Source organism: Fringilla coelebs (assembly GCF_963513975.1).
Source record: "Fringilla coelebs genome assembly, chromosome: 4".
NCBI classification, from domain to species: Eukaryota; Metazoa; Chordata; class Aves; order Passeriformes; family Fringillidae; genus Fringilla; species Fringilla coelebs.
In genome coordinates this window covers 47,908,785-47,925,106 of record NC_140032.1, presented here as the reverse complement: position 1 = coordinate 47,925,106, position 16,322 = coordinate 47,908,785, and the positions used below count along the sequence as shown (strand labels likewise).

General features: G+C 39.0%; 2 protein-coding genes across 3 annotated transcripts in view; one reads left to right on the top strand and one right to left on the bottom strand.

Moving 5' to 3' along the window:
* Positions 1–13,823, bottom strand: part of TBCK (TBC1 domain containing kinase) — a 91,203-nt gene extending 77,380 nt beyond the window's left edge. Inside the window, exons 1-3 of the mRNA XM_084203774.1 lie at positions 13,801–13,823; positions 9,964–10,198; positions 8,031–8,103 (exon numbers count right to left, since the gene is read on the bottom strand). Coding sequence (XP_084059900.1) covers positions 8,031–8,103; positions 9,964–10,156 — 266 coding nt within the window. The 5' untranslated portion in view covers positions 10,157–10,198; positions 13,801–13,823. The remainder of the gene's footprint in view (positions 1–8,030; positions 8,104–9,963; positions 10,199–13,800) is intronic.
* Positions 13,824–14,096: 273 nt separating this feature from the next.
* Positions 14,097–16,322, top strand: part of AIMP1 (aminoacyl tRNA synthetase complex interacting multifunctional protein 1) — a 31,395-nt gene continuing 29,169 nt past the window's right edge. The window contains exon 1 of one of the 2 annotated variants that reach the window (XM_084204220.1): positions 14,097–14,190. In XM_084204220.1, the coding sequence (XP_084060346.1) occupies positions 14,189–14,190 (2 nt within the window). In that variant the 5' untranslated portion in view covers positions 14,097–14,188. Of the gene's footprint in view, positions 14,191–14,299; positions 14,319–16,322 lie in introns of those variants that run through there. The other variant, XM_084204221.1, reaches the window with a different exon arrangement.

Below are 16,322 nucleotides of genomic sequence, written 5' to 3'. Positions count from 1 at the left end.
TTCAATCACTAGATACAAAAATTAGGTAAAGTAGCTCTGATTTAAAACCCGATCAGAGACTCAGCATTCTTACCTCTGAGTAACATAACAGAACTAGATGCACAGCTGACAATAAAAGAACAAGACTTAACAGGGGGAAAAACAAGACAATGACCTCAAAATATACAATAAAGAAGTAGTTTCAATAGCATTATACACATGTACCATATGTCACAAGGCCAAAATTTCATTGAAGGAAACGACATATCTCACATTCTCCTCTCATTCTCCAAAAGGAGTGATCTCATAAAAAGTAGTAGAATTAAGATCATTTGAAGTCAGATCTCCAAAAAGCTTTTGCTATCTTTTGGACTCCTATGAACAAATGCATGCACCTTTAAAAAGACATACATTGCGATTGATACTCCATTTATTCTCCCTGCTGCAACTGAAGGCAAGGTATTGATCTGACATTTTAAGATCATAGGAGTGCTTTCTCCCATTTGAGATTATAATGGACAACTGCATGTTTTACTGTATTTTTAAGGAAGACCTATATCTATGGCATGAGAAGAGAGCTTTACTTAACATCAGCCATACCGACTGCCTCCTCCACACTGTGAGAGAAGTGATGGGTCCCTAACCTCATCATACAAGGAGATAGATTCCCTCATTCTTACTGGTGCCCTAAGTGGTTTAGAAAAACCAGATCAATGAAAAATTTTAAAAGAAAAGCTGAAAATGAAGGGTAATTATTGGTGCAGTTAACATTGTTGCAGCTGTGCAGCAGTATAAACTGAACTGACAGCTCTAGAAATCATGACTAGCTATCAATAAACAGTGCTCTCCTTGCAGTTACACAGGATTGTTTGTTTTAAATTAATTTCTGTTGGCACCTCTATGAGAGGATTAAGCATTATTAACAAGCCACTTTGCTAATTAAAACCCCTTCTCCCCCATTTAAAATTTTTCAACAGAACTTTTAAAGCTATGACCAAATCTTGCAACACTGTACAGATCTTCTGAAGCCAGGTACTCTATGTAAATTATATGTTGCAACGGTGTTACTTTAACAAATAATTTGACCATAACATATTTAAGAAAAAAATCTAAATATCGAAGGTCAAAAGCCTTCCTAGGTATGTTTTAGTGTTTAGCCCAAAAAAATCTGGATTCCTGTATCAATGATACAGACATTGCTAAAAAGTGAAACAGAACGGGAAGTTTCAAGAAGAACAGCCTGCAAATTCAAGTGATCAAAGGGACTTTACAACTAGGCCAATAAGCAGTGGTGCTGCTAGGAATCTCACAGCTAACAAATGATCTTGCAAAAGCTGCTAGGAAGTGCATCACTTTGATCTATAAACCAGTACATATCATCACAACAGGCAGGAAACACCTCTCTGAAGAGGTAACCATAAACTTATGTGTAGACAAAGCAGATGCCTGTGACTATAAATTAGGAATTTATCAATCACCATACAATTAATACTAAATTTTCTTCAGTGACAAGAGAAACGGGATCACCAAAGGGAGAAACACAGAGGGCTGCAGTTGACTGTAGGAGAAAACCTAAAACACACCAAAATTTGCGAGACTAAAGGGCAAGAGAAGCAGAACCAACTCTAAATATGCAGGACATACTCCCAAATACATAGGAAGGATGACTGGCAAAACATAAAATAAGCACTACTGGAGGTACAGGAAATCACACGTTGCAGGGGCTGGACAGTGCTGATTACATAAAAATATCAGGCATTAGATAATAGTAGGAGAAACACCAGTTCATGCTTTGCTTGAAGAGCTCTCGAGCTTCACCACCTCGACTTTTAAGAACCACCAAGGGCCACAGCTGCCACTGTGGACTGCACAGCACCAGTCCTGTGGTACTGGATACTCACAGATAATTTACAGTTAGTATCAGTTCTGTGTACAGAGTGATGAGTAACAATATGCACAAGCCAACCTTTAGTAAGATGTATACTGCTAATGAATGAATGAAACCTTTAAACTAGCCTGATCTGCCAGCCTTCTAAACACTCCCATCACAACAGTGTCCAATGCCCTGGTACCTATTTAGTTACACACCCAAGAAGAGAATATCCATATGCACAGAAGAGACAAATGTCGAACCACAGTGATGTTAGAGATGTTTGCAAGCATATCAATGAATCTAAATAAGCCAGCTGTCTCATCCCTAATCTGTGACAAATGTTCCCTTGAAGACATTGCTCAGTAGTCCAAAAGCAAGAACTTGCATTTAAGAAAATAAAGTCCCTTTCTAGAATGATGCACTATAAAGCAAGTCTAACAAGTGCTCACTCTTCCTTTTGTTTTCTTTCTAAAAGCAGGATTAAGTGTTGAACACTGCATTTTGTTAGAATAACCATATATTAACCACATCTTGTTCTCACAGTCTACAGCAATTTTGATGCTAAATACAACTATCATAAATCAACATTAGGATTAATAATGTGTTTTAAATCCCCTAAGATTTGCACAGTACAACTCTGACATTTGGGGTTTCAGCCATTAGCTCATTAGTACTAATTTGCTCATTAATGCAGAATGGAATTTTAACATGACCCTTACACAATTCCTTGCAGAAATATCTTTGCAGGATGAAGCCACCGTCCCGCTGAGGATGGTGTTTTTTCTGTTTGAAACTTCTCTTTTACTAGAAACTGTAGACTTAAAACTCTCCAGTACTTTTGTTCTCAATTAACTCAGCATAACTCATCTTCTGTTTAAGATCTTTAATACTGCTTTTAGCACGGAAATCTGTATGAAGTGTCTACAAGGAACTACAGAAAAAGCACAGTTGAACAAAAGGTTGAAATAATCATACTTTTTCCCCATGCACAGACTTTATATTGTCATGGTCTAAGCCCAGCTGGAAATTGAGCACCATGCAGCCACTCACTCAGCCTCCCTTCTCTTCCCCCCACCTCAGTGAAGTGGGAAGAAGAATCAAAGTAAAGCTTGTAGGCTGAGATAAGATCAGTGGCATAATTGACAATAAAGTAAATACAATAATAATGGTAAATTATAATGACATTGGTAAGGAAATGGGAAAAACCAGTGATGCACAGTGCAATTGGTCACCAGCCACTGAGCAATGCCAGGCCCCCTTCCCAGACCCAGGCTGGCCTCCCTTCCAGTACCTCCCCCAGCTGATGCTGACCATGACGTGGTGCGCAACATCCCACTGCTCAGTTTGGGTCACCTCTCCCAGCTCTGACCCTCCCAGTTTATTTTGTGCACCTTCTCACTGGCAGAGCATCAGCCAAGGAAACATGTCCTTGACTCATGATAACATGACTTAGCAAAAACCCAAAACATCCGTGTTATCAACACCATTCTCATTCCAAACCCTAAACAGGAACTGGAACAGATACTGAAAGGAAATTATCCTAGTTGAAATGAGGACAATTGCATACAGCTATCATATCCACATTTTAATAGTCAGAGGCAGACACTACCAATCTCAAAGAGAAGGATTCTTCACTTTTTTTTTCCCCCCCCGGAAGACAAGATAAGAAACAAGTATGCACTCACTTATATTTCAAATATAAGGAAGAAACACATATGTGTTCTGAAATGCCCTTGTGCTGCCATCAAACAGCACAGCCAAATATGCAAGCAAAGAATTTGGTGCCATACTTAAAAAGACCACCCAAACATCTCGAGCAACAATGTTCACCTCTAATGCCTCATGCAAGCTGCACCCCTTTTCCATTTCAAACAATTATTTTCTTGTGAGAGTAAAGGCACTCACAGGAGACAACCTATGCTAAAAGGAATGCTACAGGAAAATTTGCAGTCAGGCTAAAAATTACTTAAAGAAATAAACCAGAGTTTCTATATGAAGAAAAGCATAATTGGACAATATATAAACAATTCCAGACTAACAGATAATCTTTCATCATACCTATGCAAGTAAAGCATTATCAAGAAAGTAAAGAAAGAGTCTATAGACAGTAAATGTCCAAACTACAGAACTTCACACATGTTTGGGGAAAAAAACCCCTTTAAGTTGGTTTATTAATGCTACTTCATTTTACTATTACATAATTTATCCTTGCCAAATTCAGCCTTTTTGTGATATATGGATTTCTCATGTGAAATTCCAACACAGACTTGATTCAAAGCAGAATACACTCAGTCCATTAAAACTCTTTTCATATGCAGCTCTTCAAGTCAAATCATGTAAAACCTTCAGCCTTTTGATGACTTGCACCTGTTTTACAAACATTTTTGAAGAATGCCTGGCTACTCAGAAATTGCTTTCCTCCCCATCTAATAACTTCTGTACCACAGTCTCACTTCAAGTTTGCCAAAAGCACACTAACAGCAATGATGGCATGAATAACTCTAGTCCAATCAGTGAACAGACAACTGTTTAACCAAGCCAAATAAAATGTACTCATCTGAATCCATCAGATCATGTTTTCTCCAAACTAGTAAACAGCTGCAGACACAGTCTGCTTCCCATCAAATGTTCCATGTATAACAAACTATACCTTGTATCTGATGGTTCACTAGTAATTTTTCAATACCATGACTTTCAAAACATATGACAACTATATTTTATTGAAGAAAGGAATGGACTTAGACTGTCCAAGCCACAAATGGAAGACCAATCCAGAAACTGTTCTGTAGGTGCCAAAAGTCTGCTGAATGTCAGTATTTTCTGGCATTTTTATTGTTATGAATACAAGTGCAGACCAACTCCTTCAAAGAAGAAACACACTTGAAGCATGACAGAAAAGGAAATGCTCACAACTCCTTTTATAACAGCACAGGAGCAGAGAAAATAACTCCTTTAACACTGTCTGGAAAAGGTATCTCAAAGGAGTAGTTGGAAATGTGTTTAAAAGATGGAGAACCTTAAAGATAAATGTACATCCTACATTCTGGTCTTTGGTAGCAACACTAATGACTAGCAACTTGAAAAAACTACAATTTTGATTGCCACTTTAGTGAGACTGTTAAAGAATAAAACATCTATCCACCATAACTTTTTGTGACTTATTTTCAATTCATTCTCAAGAAAAAAAACCCTTCTATGCACAGGAAGACAGAGGAAACCAGCTAGACTGAGACACATTTTCAAATCTCTGAACAGCAATAAACCATTGCGAGCTTAAATCAGGTATTTACTATTTTTGTGCGACTGTACATAAATTCCCAGCCTCTAAAACATTTAACTGACTCCTGAACATACTTCAGAGAGCTGATTTTGCACTAGTGTGACTGTTTTAAACTGAAATTAAGTGCATCATTTCAGGGAGCACAACAACAAACAGGATACTAAACTGAGAATATGCAAACAGGAAACAATGACCTGGACTACAATCTCTCTTAGGGAAGACAGTGGACAGCAGTCTGGTGAAAAATGGGATATCAATGCCTAAAATTCTTATCCTATACCAATGACTAAAATTCTAATCCTATCCTTATCATACCCTCTTATCCATGGTTGCAGCCTGAATTTCTTGTGGCACACAACTCCAAAAGAGCTCCCCTGCTGTTACTGTGATGCCCAATGGAAGCACAGTAAAGAAAATTTGGATTAATGCCACTTTTAGAAGTATTAACTGCAGTTACTATGTCCACATGGCTACCCTCTGAAAAAACAAAACCAAAACACTAGAGAGCTGTAATAAATTCCTTTCCAGTACCTGCTTACCTGTGGTAAGAATTGTCAAAAGCTGATACTCATTTCCTCCCTTTGAGAGTTCCTGAAATTTACCTGATAAGAGTTCTTATAGCAGAAGGTGCTTATTCCAGGATCCCAAATAGGCAACTCTCAAAGCAGAAAATAATCTGGCCATAAATTACCAAACACTTACTTGCATTAATCTTTGAAAATGAAGTTGAGCATGTAAACTTTGAGGAAAATGACAATCAATCCCTCAAGTTGCAATTCCTGGGGACTGCTGACACAGTATTGTTAGGTAATGAATGAATGAATTCTTAAATATACCACAACTCCAATTTCTAGCAAATGTTTGATGGTCAGTAAAATGACTTTCTGCACTGTGACAGAACACAGCAGCAAACATTTAAAGGCCTAATTTCCAGTATTTGGCCCCTCCATGCAGCTGATTTATTAGAATTAGAAAACCTGGGGAAAGTCTGAAGATAACTGAAAAAAGAACATAGCTACATTTCTTTTTTTTTTAAATATAATTAATATATTAAGGAATGTATGCTACACTTAATGCATGACTTCAGCAAAGATTCACTGCAAATAACTACCAAACAGCTGTATAGCCTGTATTCCAAAATGTATAGAAAGACAGACTATCCATAATGTAACGTCTTTAATTTCAGCACTGACATAATAGAAGATTTCCTGCTGGCTTTACATCAGCTTGTAGTACAGGTGCAAAGGACTTAGGTTACTGTCAGGCATAAGGAAAATTAATCTAGAAACCAGAGGAGCAGTTTCTCACATTCCATAAACAGTTAAAAAAATTAATTACAATAGCACACGCATCAGCTCCGGATGTGCAGCCAGCTATGCTATCACTGACCAGTGTAATCAGAATTCATAAAAAAGCCAAATAGTTCCTCCAAAGGTAATTGATATAGACAGATCACATAACCAATAAGTGGGAACTGGTCCTCCCAACTTACTTCTGGAAGTTTCTAGGTCTCCATAGGAATAAAAAATTCTGGTATCATAAAAAAATAAAAGGAAAAGGAAAACATCAGTCTTGCAAGAAATATCATTTGAAGTGAACATTAATTTATCCTTTAGCTACTACTGCAAAAATTGTAATTCAGGATAGATGAAACATTAATGTCTCTAAAAACTGTGGATATACATATAGGCTATATTGAAGACCTTATCCTCAAGTGTTACAACATCCAGAATGGATGCTGAATGGAACTGGCTCATTAAAAGAAAGATCTGACAGTAGACCAATTTACTACAACAAAAACTCTCTCAAGACAAGGGGAAAAAATAAAGCCAGGCTTTGTGCAACTATTTTTAACAGAGCCACAGCCCAAAGAGCTGAGGTAACAGCACAAACTAAGGAAGTTACTTAGTTCAGCACACCAAAACCTGAAGTTGCATACCTTACCAACCTATTTAAAAAGATCTAAAAAATCCTTCTGGAGGTCACAAAAGACCTGCTAGTATAAAAGGGCAAAATGGATGTGCATATAGAGCACATCTGCTATCTGAGGAAGTTTTGTCAGAAAATCTACCTAAGTATATTGCATCAAGCAATTCAAAGCAAATTAAAACAGCTACGTGGAAGCTTTCTCCAAAACAGTCCAGAAGGAAGCAGGCAGTCTGGGCTGCTTCTCATCTGACACCAGAACACACATGCTCAAAGAACAGTGTGAGATCTGAATTTAAAAGGAATGAAAGGAGCTTCTGACGCTTTAACTGTTTTGGAACTTGGCACAATAGGAACCTGATGCAAAACTTCGTGAAGAACTGTAACATATATCACACATGAAAAACCCTTTAGACCTAATATCATTTTATCTAGGAAAAAATGGAAGCTGTATTTCCCTAACATTCCTCAAGCTACAGCCCTCTGCAACACACAGTCATACAAGTCCAACTTCACAAAATGCTAACACAAACATAGGGCATATTATCTGACATCTTGTCCACTTTCTAGATGATAAATTAATAGATTTCTACAAATAAAAAACACACACCAAATTCTATCCGTTCCAGTGAAAGCTGTATTTCATCACCTAGCAGACTTTAACTTCACATTAATTCTTATAAATTGTCATAGGTCTCATTTTATTTTTAAAAGGAAACACCAAAACTACATTTTTTTCTGAGTTACAAGGTATTTCTTCCAATTGTAAGCAAGTTACCCGTAACAAAATTTTACAGGAATGAGTACTCCCGCTTTGGGTGCATATTTTTATCTCCTAAAAAATGTCTTCAGGTTAAACTTTAACAGAGTAAAATTTAGCTAAACCAGTAAAGTTAAAAGATGGTCCAGGATTTTGCCACAGATGAATTGTGAAATAATGATGAGTAGATTTGAGTTAGCTTGGCACCTCACCTGACAGGCTTTCTTTCTCGTAGCAGATCTTCCAGACTCTTCTCACAGTGTTCAGCTGCCACAACCAGTCTCTCTAATTTGAAAAAAAAAAGTATAAGAGGATTGGAATCCAAATTAAACTCTCAGAGCAGAGACTTCTTGTTGTACCTCATTGGCAGATGTTGAAGTATTTTGACATACATTGTACAGAGAATTACACATAAATAAATGTTACAAGATGTACAGCTCATGGATAACACCACTATTTTTTGTTCATGAGATACAGAAAATTATCTTCCTGGTTTCCTCATGCAAAGTACTGTCAATCCCACCATCCATGCATCCAGTAATCTCCTAACAAAAATATTGAGTATGACATCTACAATGCTAGCATAGATTTTTTAAAAGTTTCATTTTACAAAAAAAAAAATCCACTTGAATATTTTTCTTTTTTTTTTCAATATTCCCCCTTTGAAAGCCTTTTGTGGGGGAATTAATGCATCTAATTTATTTTTGCATTGTTTTCCTAGTCTGCTGTCACATTTCTCTGCAAGAGTGGAAACTGACATTTGCAAGCAGAACTCCGCAAACATTTAATCATTAGGCATAGAACTGACACATGGAAAGTTCTGCCAGTATCAAAATGATACAATTTTGCTGCCAAATTTCCCATACTATAGTAAAATTCTTAGCTGCCATTCTAACCATTGTTAAAACAGAACACTCTCCTGACTTCATGGTAGACATTTTATTTACTATCCTTCAAGTTACTTCAACTATAAGAATGAATTTTTTTCCTTCATTTTTATACACACACATAAATCTTCATGTCCTTTACTCTTTTTAATCGAAAAAGCCATGTTTTACTATTTATTTTTTATTTATTAAATGTTATGTTAGTTAATACTTCCTAACCTTTCATCCCAAATAATATTCTAAGAAAACCCCAGGTTTTATTTCCAGCAGTACTAAAATACAAATGAAAATTATTAAATTTTCTGGACCTCCTGACTGCATAAGTGAAAAATTACATTTTTGAAGGGAAAGGAAAACACATAAAGAACTCCCTGACCCACAGAATACTTTAGTATCTGGAGTTGGCAATATCCTAATTTTGTAAAAACCTGAAACATTCCATCATACTGCATCCTAAAAGGGAAAGAAATGACTCGCCCTACTTTATGAGAGCCTGTAGATAATCAAATACATATAATGCACTTTTGCACAAGAACAGTGCTGATTTAAAAGTTAAAGGTGGCAATGACTTAAATTGTCCCAGGTGTTGCAGGCTTTTTGTGGAAATTAAGTGCTGTAGTCCTGCTGAGCTTGCAACAGAATATCTGGAGCAGAAAGAAACAACAGAAGTTTTATTTGAGCTAACAATAAGTGTGACAACAGGTACTGAAAAAACCCTTTCAAACCTGTACTAGAATAAAGTAACCCCTAGTGGGAGAAATCTTCAAGAAATCAAAAGCTAATAATCCAGGAAGCTTGCAACCAGGACATGAGATGACAACACCAGCTGGAAATCAAGCACAAGAAACCTAAACATCGCATGAAAATGTTCACAACATCAGAACATGGGTGTAGGAGCTCACCATCAAAAATACATCTATTTCCATATTGCACACAAAGAGATGGCAAAGCAATTGAGTTCAGGAATTTCGTAAGGCATAAAAAGAAGGAAGTTCTTAGCTTTTATCTGTTACTGTAACACAACAAGACAGGACAGACAACTAATCTCTGCTTTGAGTCTACAGAGAAGAAGCAAAAGAGCCAATACCACCAATCATAGTGAAGGAATTCAGGAATTTTGAGAGTGAAAACTGGCTGCTTGCAGGTGCTATGAAGGCAGTATTCTGCTCAGTCACCTTAAAATATATTGCCACCAAAAAAAAACCCAAAACCAAAATCCTAATCATAGAAAAAACTTGCTTGTTAAACAGATACTCACCATGTTTACCTCTGGTAATGTCAACGTACTGGCAAAGTCTGGGATGGGTGATTGTTTTAAGGATTTGAAATCTGCCCAGAATTTTTATGGAGTTTGGTGTCAGAGGGAGGCCATTACTTCCACAGACATCATGTGGCAGAGCTGAGGCAAAGAAGGTGGAGGCACCCATCACAGTGTCCTTTAAAGGAAACATCTTTTTCACACAATCTTAAGCCCTTCAGAGCAATTCGTGCTCCTTAAACAGAGAACACAGAGTAGAAATTTATCAGCAAAAGACAGACTCCAGTTTCTAGTTGTTTACTAAATAATACAATTAAGATGGTTTTCTTTCCTCAGGAATTCACACAGGAGAAACAAAAGATTTAGCAATTTGGTCTCAAAATTATTCTTTCTCTAAGGGAACTATCTTGTTCAAAGCACAAAATTCCCAGTAAAAAAATACTAAATTTATTTGTAAATGTCAGCTGACAGCAACTCCATACAGGTTGCACAAAGATCCTTATCTACTAAACACATTTACTAGGTCTATACAAATGGATCTTAGGAAAGATACCTTCTGTTTTAACTAATACAGTCCAACTTAGGATACAAAGCAAACATAAAGACTGATCTCATTTGTGGGCTTTTTTCCCTGAAGAAACACAGACATGAGATATGTACTTTTACATTCTGATAAACAGCAAAATAAATCATATTGAATATGAATGTATTGTGTTAAGGAAGCAAACTTAAAAAAGGAAGAAAAAATCTGAAACAGCTTTGACCATTGGAATATTTATATTAATATTTGTATTAAGAGTCTTATTTATAAATAAGATGCACTACTTTCATATCTCATTAATATTTCATAATTTTTTGCAGATGATTTATTTCAGGATGTGAACAATGCACATTACAGTCAGATTTTTCCACTGGAAAGACATCAATTGGACAGAGTGCAAGCATAAAGATTTACTGGCACGCAGCAGGTTCCAATTGGAACACACCCATAAGTGTATTTATAAGAAGAACCCCCATTCCTATAAAAACATGTGCCAAATAAACTACTCAACATAAGAAAGAAAATACATATTAAACACTTAGAAAAAATAGCTTAGTTTACAGATTCAATTACAATCTTGCTTGGCACAATGATCCTCTAATGCTTGCTCTAAAACAGAAGAAAATCAAGTTACTGTGATTAGAGTGGAGGGGAGGGGGAGTAGAATTATGCCTAGCAGCAAGATGCATCATGTCTTGAAGAAGGTAAATATGTAGTATTTTACCTTTACTGAGGTAAAATGTCCTCATTTTTACTGTAGAAAAATACCGTTAGATAATACTTCTCTAATATATTGTACCTGCATTCAGCTGACACTTAGAAAGGAATTTTAATAAAAAGAACTGTTAAACCCCATCAAATTCAATAGCCATTTTAAGTGATTAAACTTTCCCTGCACTCCAGATCACTTGGCTTACTAGGAGGAGAATTGCAGCTTGTGGAGTTTGTTCAAGTAGGCAACTGCACACTTCCCACTTGCCCCCTTTGGTTGGGAACCAGATGGGCAAAAAGCAAGACATGAGATAAGCAAACAACCCTTCCTGCTGCCCACCTAAAGGAATCAATAAAGAATTTCAACTGGTGTGGAACAAAACACGTTCTCTTCCTACAGAGTTAATTACAGGAATCCATGAAAGCAATGAGAAAGGTTTTCTCTGATATCAGCAGCCAGTTCTGCCAATTGTTACCCTCACAGTCAAACTCTGATTACTCCTTAATTCTCAACTTAGATAATTTCCAGAGACTGAGTTGAAAAATAAAACAAGTAACCCCAAACTTAATCCTTCCACCACCTTTAGAAATGGATACATTACAGCTTAAATGAAAGGGGGTTTTAAACAAATTTTTTTCAGTCTCAACACTTCTCCAGTAACTTACTGACACTTCTAAATTCAAAAAGAATGGTTATAGATATTTTAAAAGTTCATCTGAAAAAAGCTCTTCTCTGACTATTTTTAAATTGAGGGAGTTTGTTTGTTTGTTTCTGGTTTCTTTTTTCACTCCACATCAAAGTCTGGCAGAACTAAAAACACAGGAGAGTGCTACATATTGTCCTTACTGCAATGCACACAATTCTACACCTCCAACTCACTCTTACTGTATAGAAAAGACACATACTGCATTAATTTTATGATTTGAAGGAATTGATTATATCCTGCAGAACCTCTTTGAAATAAAAACAGGAAGAGAAGAAGAAAGGTTTGTTATTTTAAAGTGACACCAGAACCAGTTAACACAAATTCAATTTTGGGGTTGAATTCTGGAAATTCAATTCTGATAATCCAAAACAGCAAGGATGGAAGAGGAAGTGAAGACTTGTCTTATTAGTGTCATCTAAAATTACTGAGTCACTGTTTCCAAAGCACCATTTATTCCATATATGAGAGACAGTCTGTCACATCTGTGAAACGTGCCTGGCATAAAGATGAGAAGGCCAGGAGTGGATTTGTTACATCCCACCTTTGAACAACCTTCCACAGCTGCCTACCTTCATCCAAATCCCCCTTAGAAACCTTTATAGTACACAAAAACACTCACCAACATTCTCAGCAAAATCAGGAAAAAAACCAACCAACTTTAGAAATTCCTGTTCAATATTCAGATTAGCAGCATTTTGAAAATCTTGCAGTAGGTGTCTTTTTGATATTCAAAAAAAGAAATAAAATACAAAGTGGAAACTCCACCTATTGTGCAATTTATTGGCTCCTCCAAACATCTACTGCTCTCAGAGAACAAATGTTTTTTCTTCAGAAGTCAGCCTTTTCTACAACCATCATTTCCAACTCCACTGCAGCAGTACTAAGGTGATTGAGTTAAGGGAGACTAAGAACTTTGCCCTTAGGGGGAAAAAAAAAGTCAAAACATAATAAATCTGATTCTCAGGAGCAATTATTGCACATACAAAGAGACCAACCTGAATGAATCCATCCAGTGAAACACATCTATAAATTCCTAAAGACTCCACTTGCAGAAATAATGGCAAGCAGCCCCATTAGGAACTTGAACTGCCTACTGACTTAAATACCTCTTGAGTACTCAGGTGTAAATATTCCTTACCTTATGAAGGCAACTTTCTGACTTAAAAGATAATTATACTGCTATTAATTATTTTTAAAGCAATTGAGAGCAATTTCAGGAGAGCAGGTACCCTAAACATCCTATACTTAACACTCTTCCGTTAAATCATGGTGTGTTAAACAAAGTGGGCCACTTCATAGGAAGAAATTCTTCCACAAAATAACTTTGCTCTTAAGTCTTAAAATATTCCTGCTATAACTACAGTAATTATTAAGTTGATAAAATAACTGAAATAGGATATACAATTCTAACTAGTGTCGCTACTTCACAAAAAACCCTGAAACTGAGTGATTTCACAAAGTTTATTAAAATGCAGAACAGGTATTGAAGAAAAGTTGAATTCTGCTACATCAGTGTCCTAATGAAGACCTAAAATGAGGTTTGTCGCCGTTTGATTTATCCGACGCACAGGTCTGTTCAGGAACTAAACCTGGCAGCAGAGAAATCACTTTTACCCGGCTCTCTAAAGGACTCACAGAAATGCTGGGACCCCGCTCACCCCTGCGCTGCTGCAGACAAATGGCCAGAGACCCCTGGGGAAGGGGAGGGGATGGGATGGGCAACGACAGGGGAAGGAGGAAGGGGGTGGGGAAGGGCGATGCGGAAGGGGAGAGGGATGGGAACAGAAGAGGGATAGGGGAAGGGGATGAGGATGGAGGGGAGGGGACGGGGACAGGCGAAGGACCGGGAGAGAGGGAAGGCCAAGGCTCCGGTGGTACCTGCGCCAGCGCCGCCGCCCTGCCTGCCTGCCCGCCCGCCCCCAGTGATGTCACTGCTCCCCGCCAGCCGCTCGCCGTAGGGCCGCAGGGGCGCCCGCACACTGCCTGAGCTTCCTTTTCCCCCCAGGGTTATTGAAAAACGAAACAAAAGCCCCAACATAAACAAATAAACAAACAAGAGTAAGAGAGTTTGACGCCCTTCCTCTCGTGTGCGTGCGTGCTCTGCCCCTGCTCCGGGAAGGACGCGTTGGACGCCTAAGCCCTGTGCGTGCTGGCGGAGCGAGGCTCTCCCGGGCGCCTGCTTGCAAACGTCAGGCGCTCGCTGGGCAGCCCCGGGAGCGGGTCCTTCTTTCCCGGGCGGGCGGCGGCGGCGGCGGCTCCTCGGTTCATGTGAGTGTCCCGGCGGGGCCGCGGGCTCGGCCGGGCGGGCTCGGCCCTCGCCGCGCCCTCGGTGCCCCGCTCCGCGCTCCGGTGCCCTCGCCTCGGCGCTCCCTCGCCAGCCGCTGGGAAACTGCGCTGTGGGTGCCCCGAGTCTGCCCGCCGGGCCGGGCCGGGCCGGGCCGAGCTCCCTGCGGTGGGTGGGAGGGAGCCAGGCGGGGCCCCGGTAATTTGTTGCTGCTAAGTTGCTGCGAGCCGCCGGCGCAGCGCGGGTGTCCCGTGGCGGTGGTCGTAGGGATGCCGCCCTCGTGGGGGAGTATCGGAGTGCCGGGATCGGAGCGGGAGCCGCAGGAAGCGGCGTCACGGTCGTGGCTCAGTTCATCCCGGGGTGTTATGGCGGGGCGCTCTGGCTGTAGGGCGGCGTGGGGAATTCAGATCCCGCGCTCTGCGTGGGGGACGCGGCCGCGCGTAAAGCGGTTCCTCTGAAAGCGGCTGTGGTCCTTTGTGCAGTGCTGTCCCTGGATGAGCGCTTGGAAGCGGCGTAGGCTGGTGGGCTGTGCGGGGAGATGCTGTGTTAGCCTGGAAAGTGCATGTACGGGAATATCCACTGGCGTTTGCTTATTGCTAAAGTAAACGTAGATGCTGCCTCACTTTTGGATAATCGTATAAGTGCCGTTACACCCTCGTATAGCCTTGAGTGAGGAACAGAGTATAACCCAGTATTTGGTCCGTCCTCAGCAGAGGTACAAGGTTTAACATACAGCACGGGTTCTGTGCAGGGATGCGTGCGTTGGACCGACAGGGATGAGCTTGTGGTTATGTTGCCAGTCCACAGCCCCCCAGCACATGGCAGCACTCCTGAAGCACTGTATATATTGGGTATCTTTCGGTATTAAATCAACATACATGTCAGTACTGTATGTATCAGATAGTGCTGTATCTCATCAATAAGTGGTTTTGAGCTGGGTTTAGCAGCTGGCAAAATAAAGGCAATGCTACTACAAACTGAGTAATACTTGCATTTCTTGCTCTGTTTCTTTAACTCAAAGATTTTTATTTTCTTTTAAGTGAAGTCATTGCTTTTCACAAATAGTTCTGGGGTTCAGGATACTTAGATGAAATCTGCTGTAATGTGAGGCAGTAGGGATTAAATGCAGCCTCCCAGTTTGTTATGTCCTTACCATTCACTTGTTATATTATACTCTAGTTATGTTTAAATTTTATTACACACTGTTGGAAAAGGAAGCACAGATTCCATAAAATTAAGCAAGGCCAGAGTCTGAAACCTGAGTTTTTAATACTGGATGTTGCTAAAAGGTGTAAGGCCTTAGAAATGACTAACAGAAAGAACTTTGGCAAATGGTTGGTATAGTGGGGGTTTTAATTTTGGGCGGTTTTGACTTTATTTTTGCAGGGGGGGCAGTGTTGAATATTTTTAGGTAGCCTCAAGGGTCATTGTTTATCAATGCAACTTCACCATAATATATTCTCTCCACCCTGTCACTCCTTAACAACATATTTCTGTTGGAGTAATTTTCACTTATGAGAACATTATGCAGTTCCTTTGATCTTTTAGCAGCACTGAATCCTGAAGGTCCAAGATGTTGAAGGCAGAAATTATTCTTAAAACTAGTTTCAGCAAGTTTGTGCTCTAGAATGTCTCTTTCCTGTTGTAACTATACGCATATTTTCCATACATTGCTCTAGGTATCTTTATTTACACCTTTAAATGTAAAGAGGGAAGGAAACAACTTCTCATTCTCCAGACTGAAGCAGTGGATTGTGTGAAAAAAGTGGTATCAAATGAAAAAGGATATTTGCTAAAAAAAATTTGTGGAAATCTTTAAATAGTCCATCAGCTTGGAATAATAGGACTCAAGTTGCCTAGAGCCTTGAAGACTTGATGCTTCTGATAATGAAGCATATTTGAATGGGAAAACAATCTGAAAAATAAGTTTAATGCAGAAAGGTATGATGATATAGCCTTCATATTGTTGTAACTCTAATTTAGTATGGATTTACTAGTGGCAAGTTAACTTAGGGTCTTTTTATTGAAGTAGGGCTAAGCAGTCTATGGATTTTTCTTAATCTCAGTTTTTCAGCTTCCCTGCCCTTTCCCAGTTTAAGTAGAATAAATAATTTTA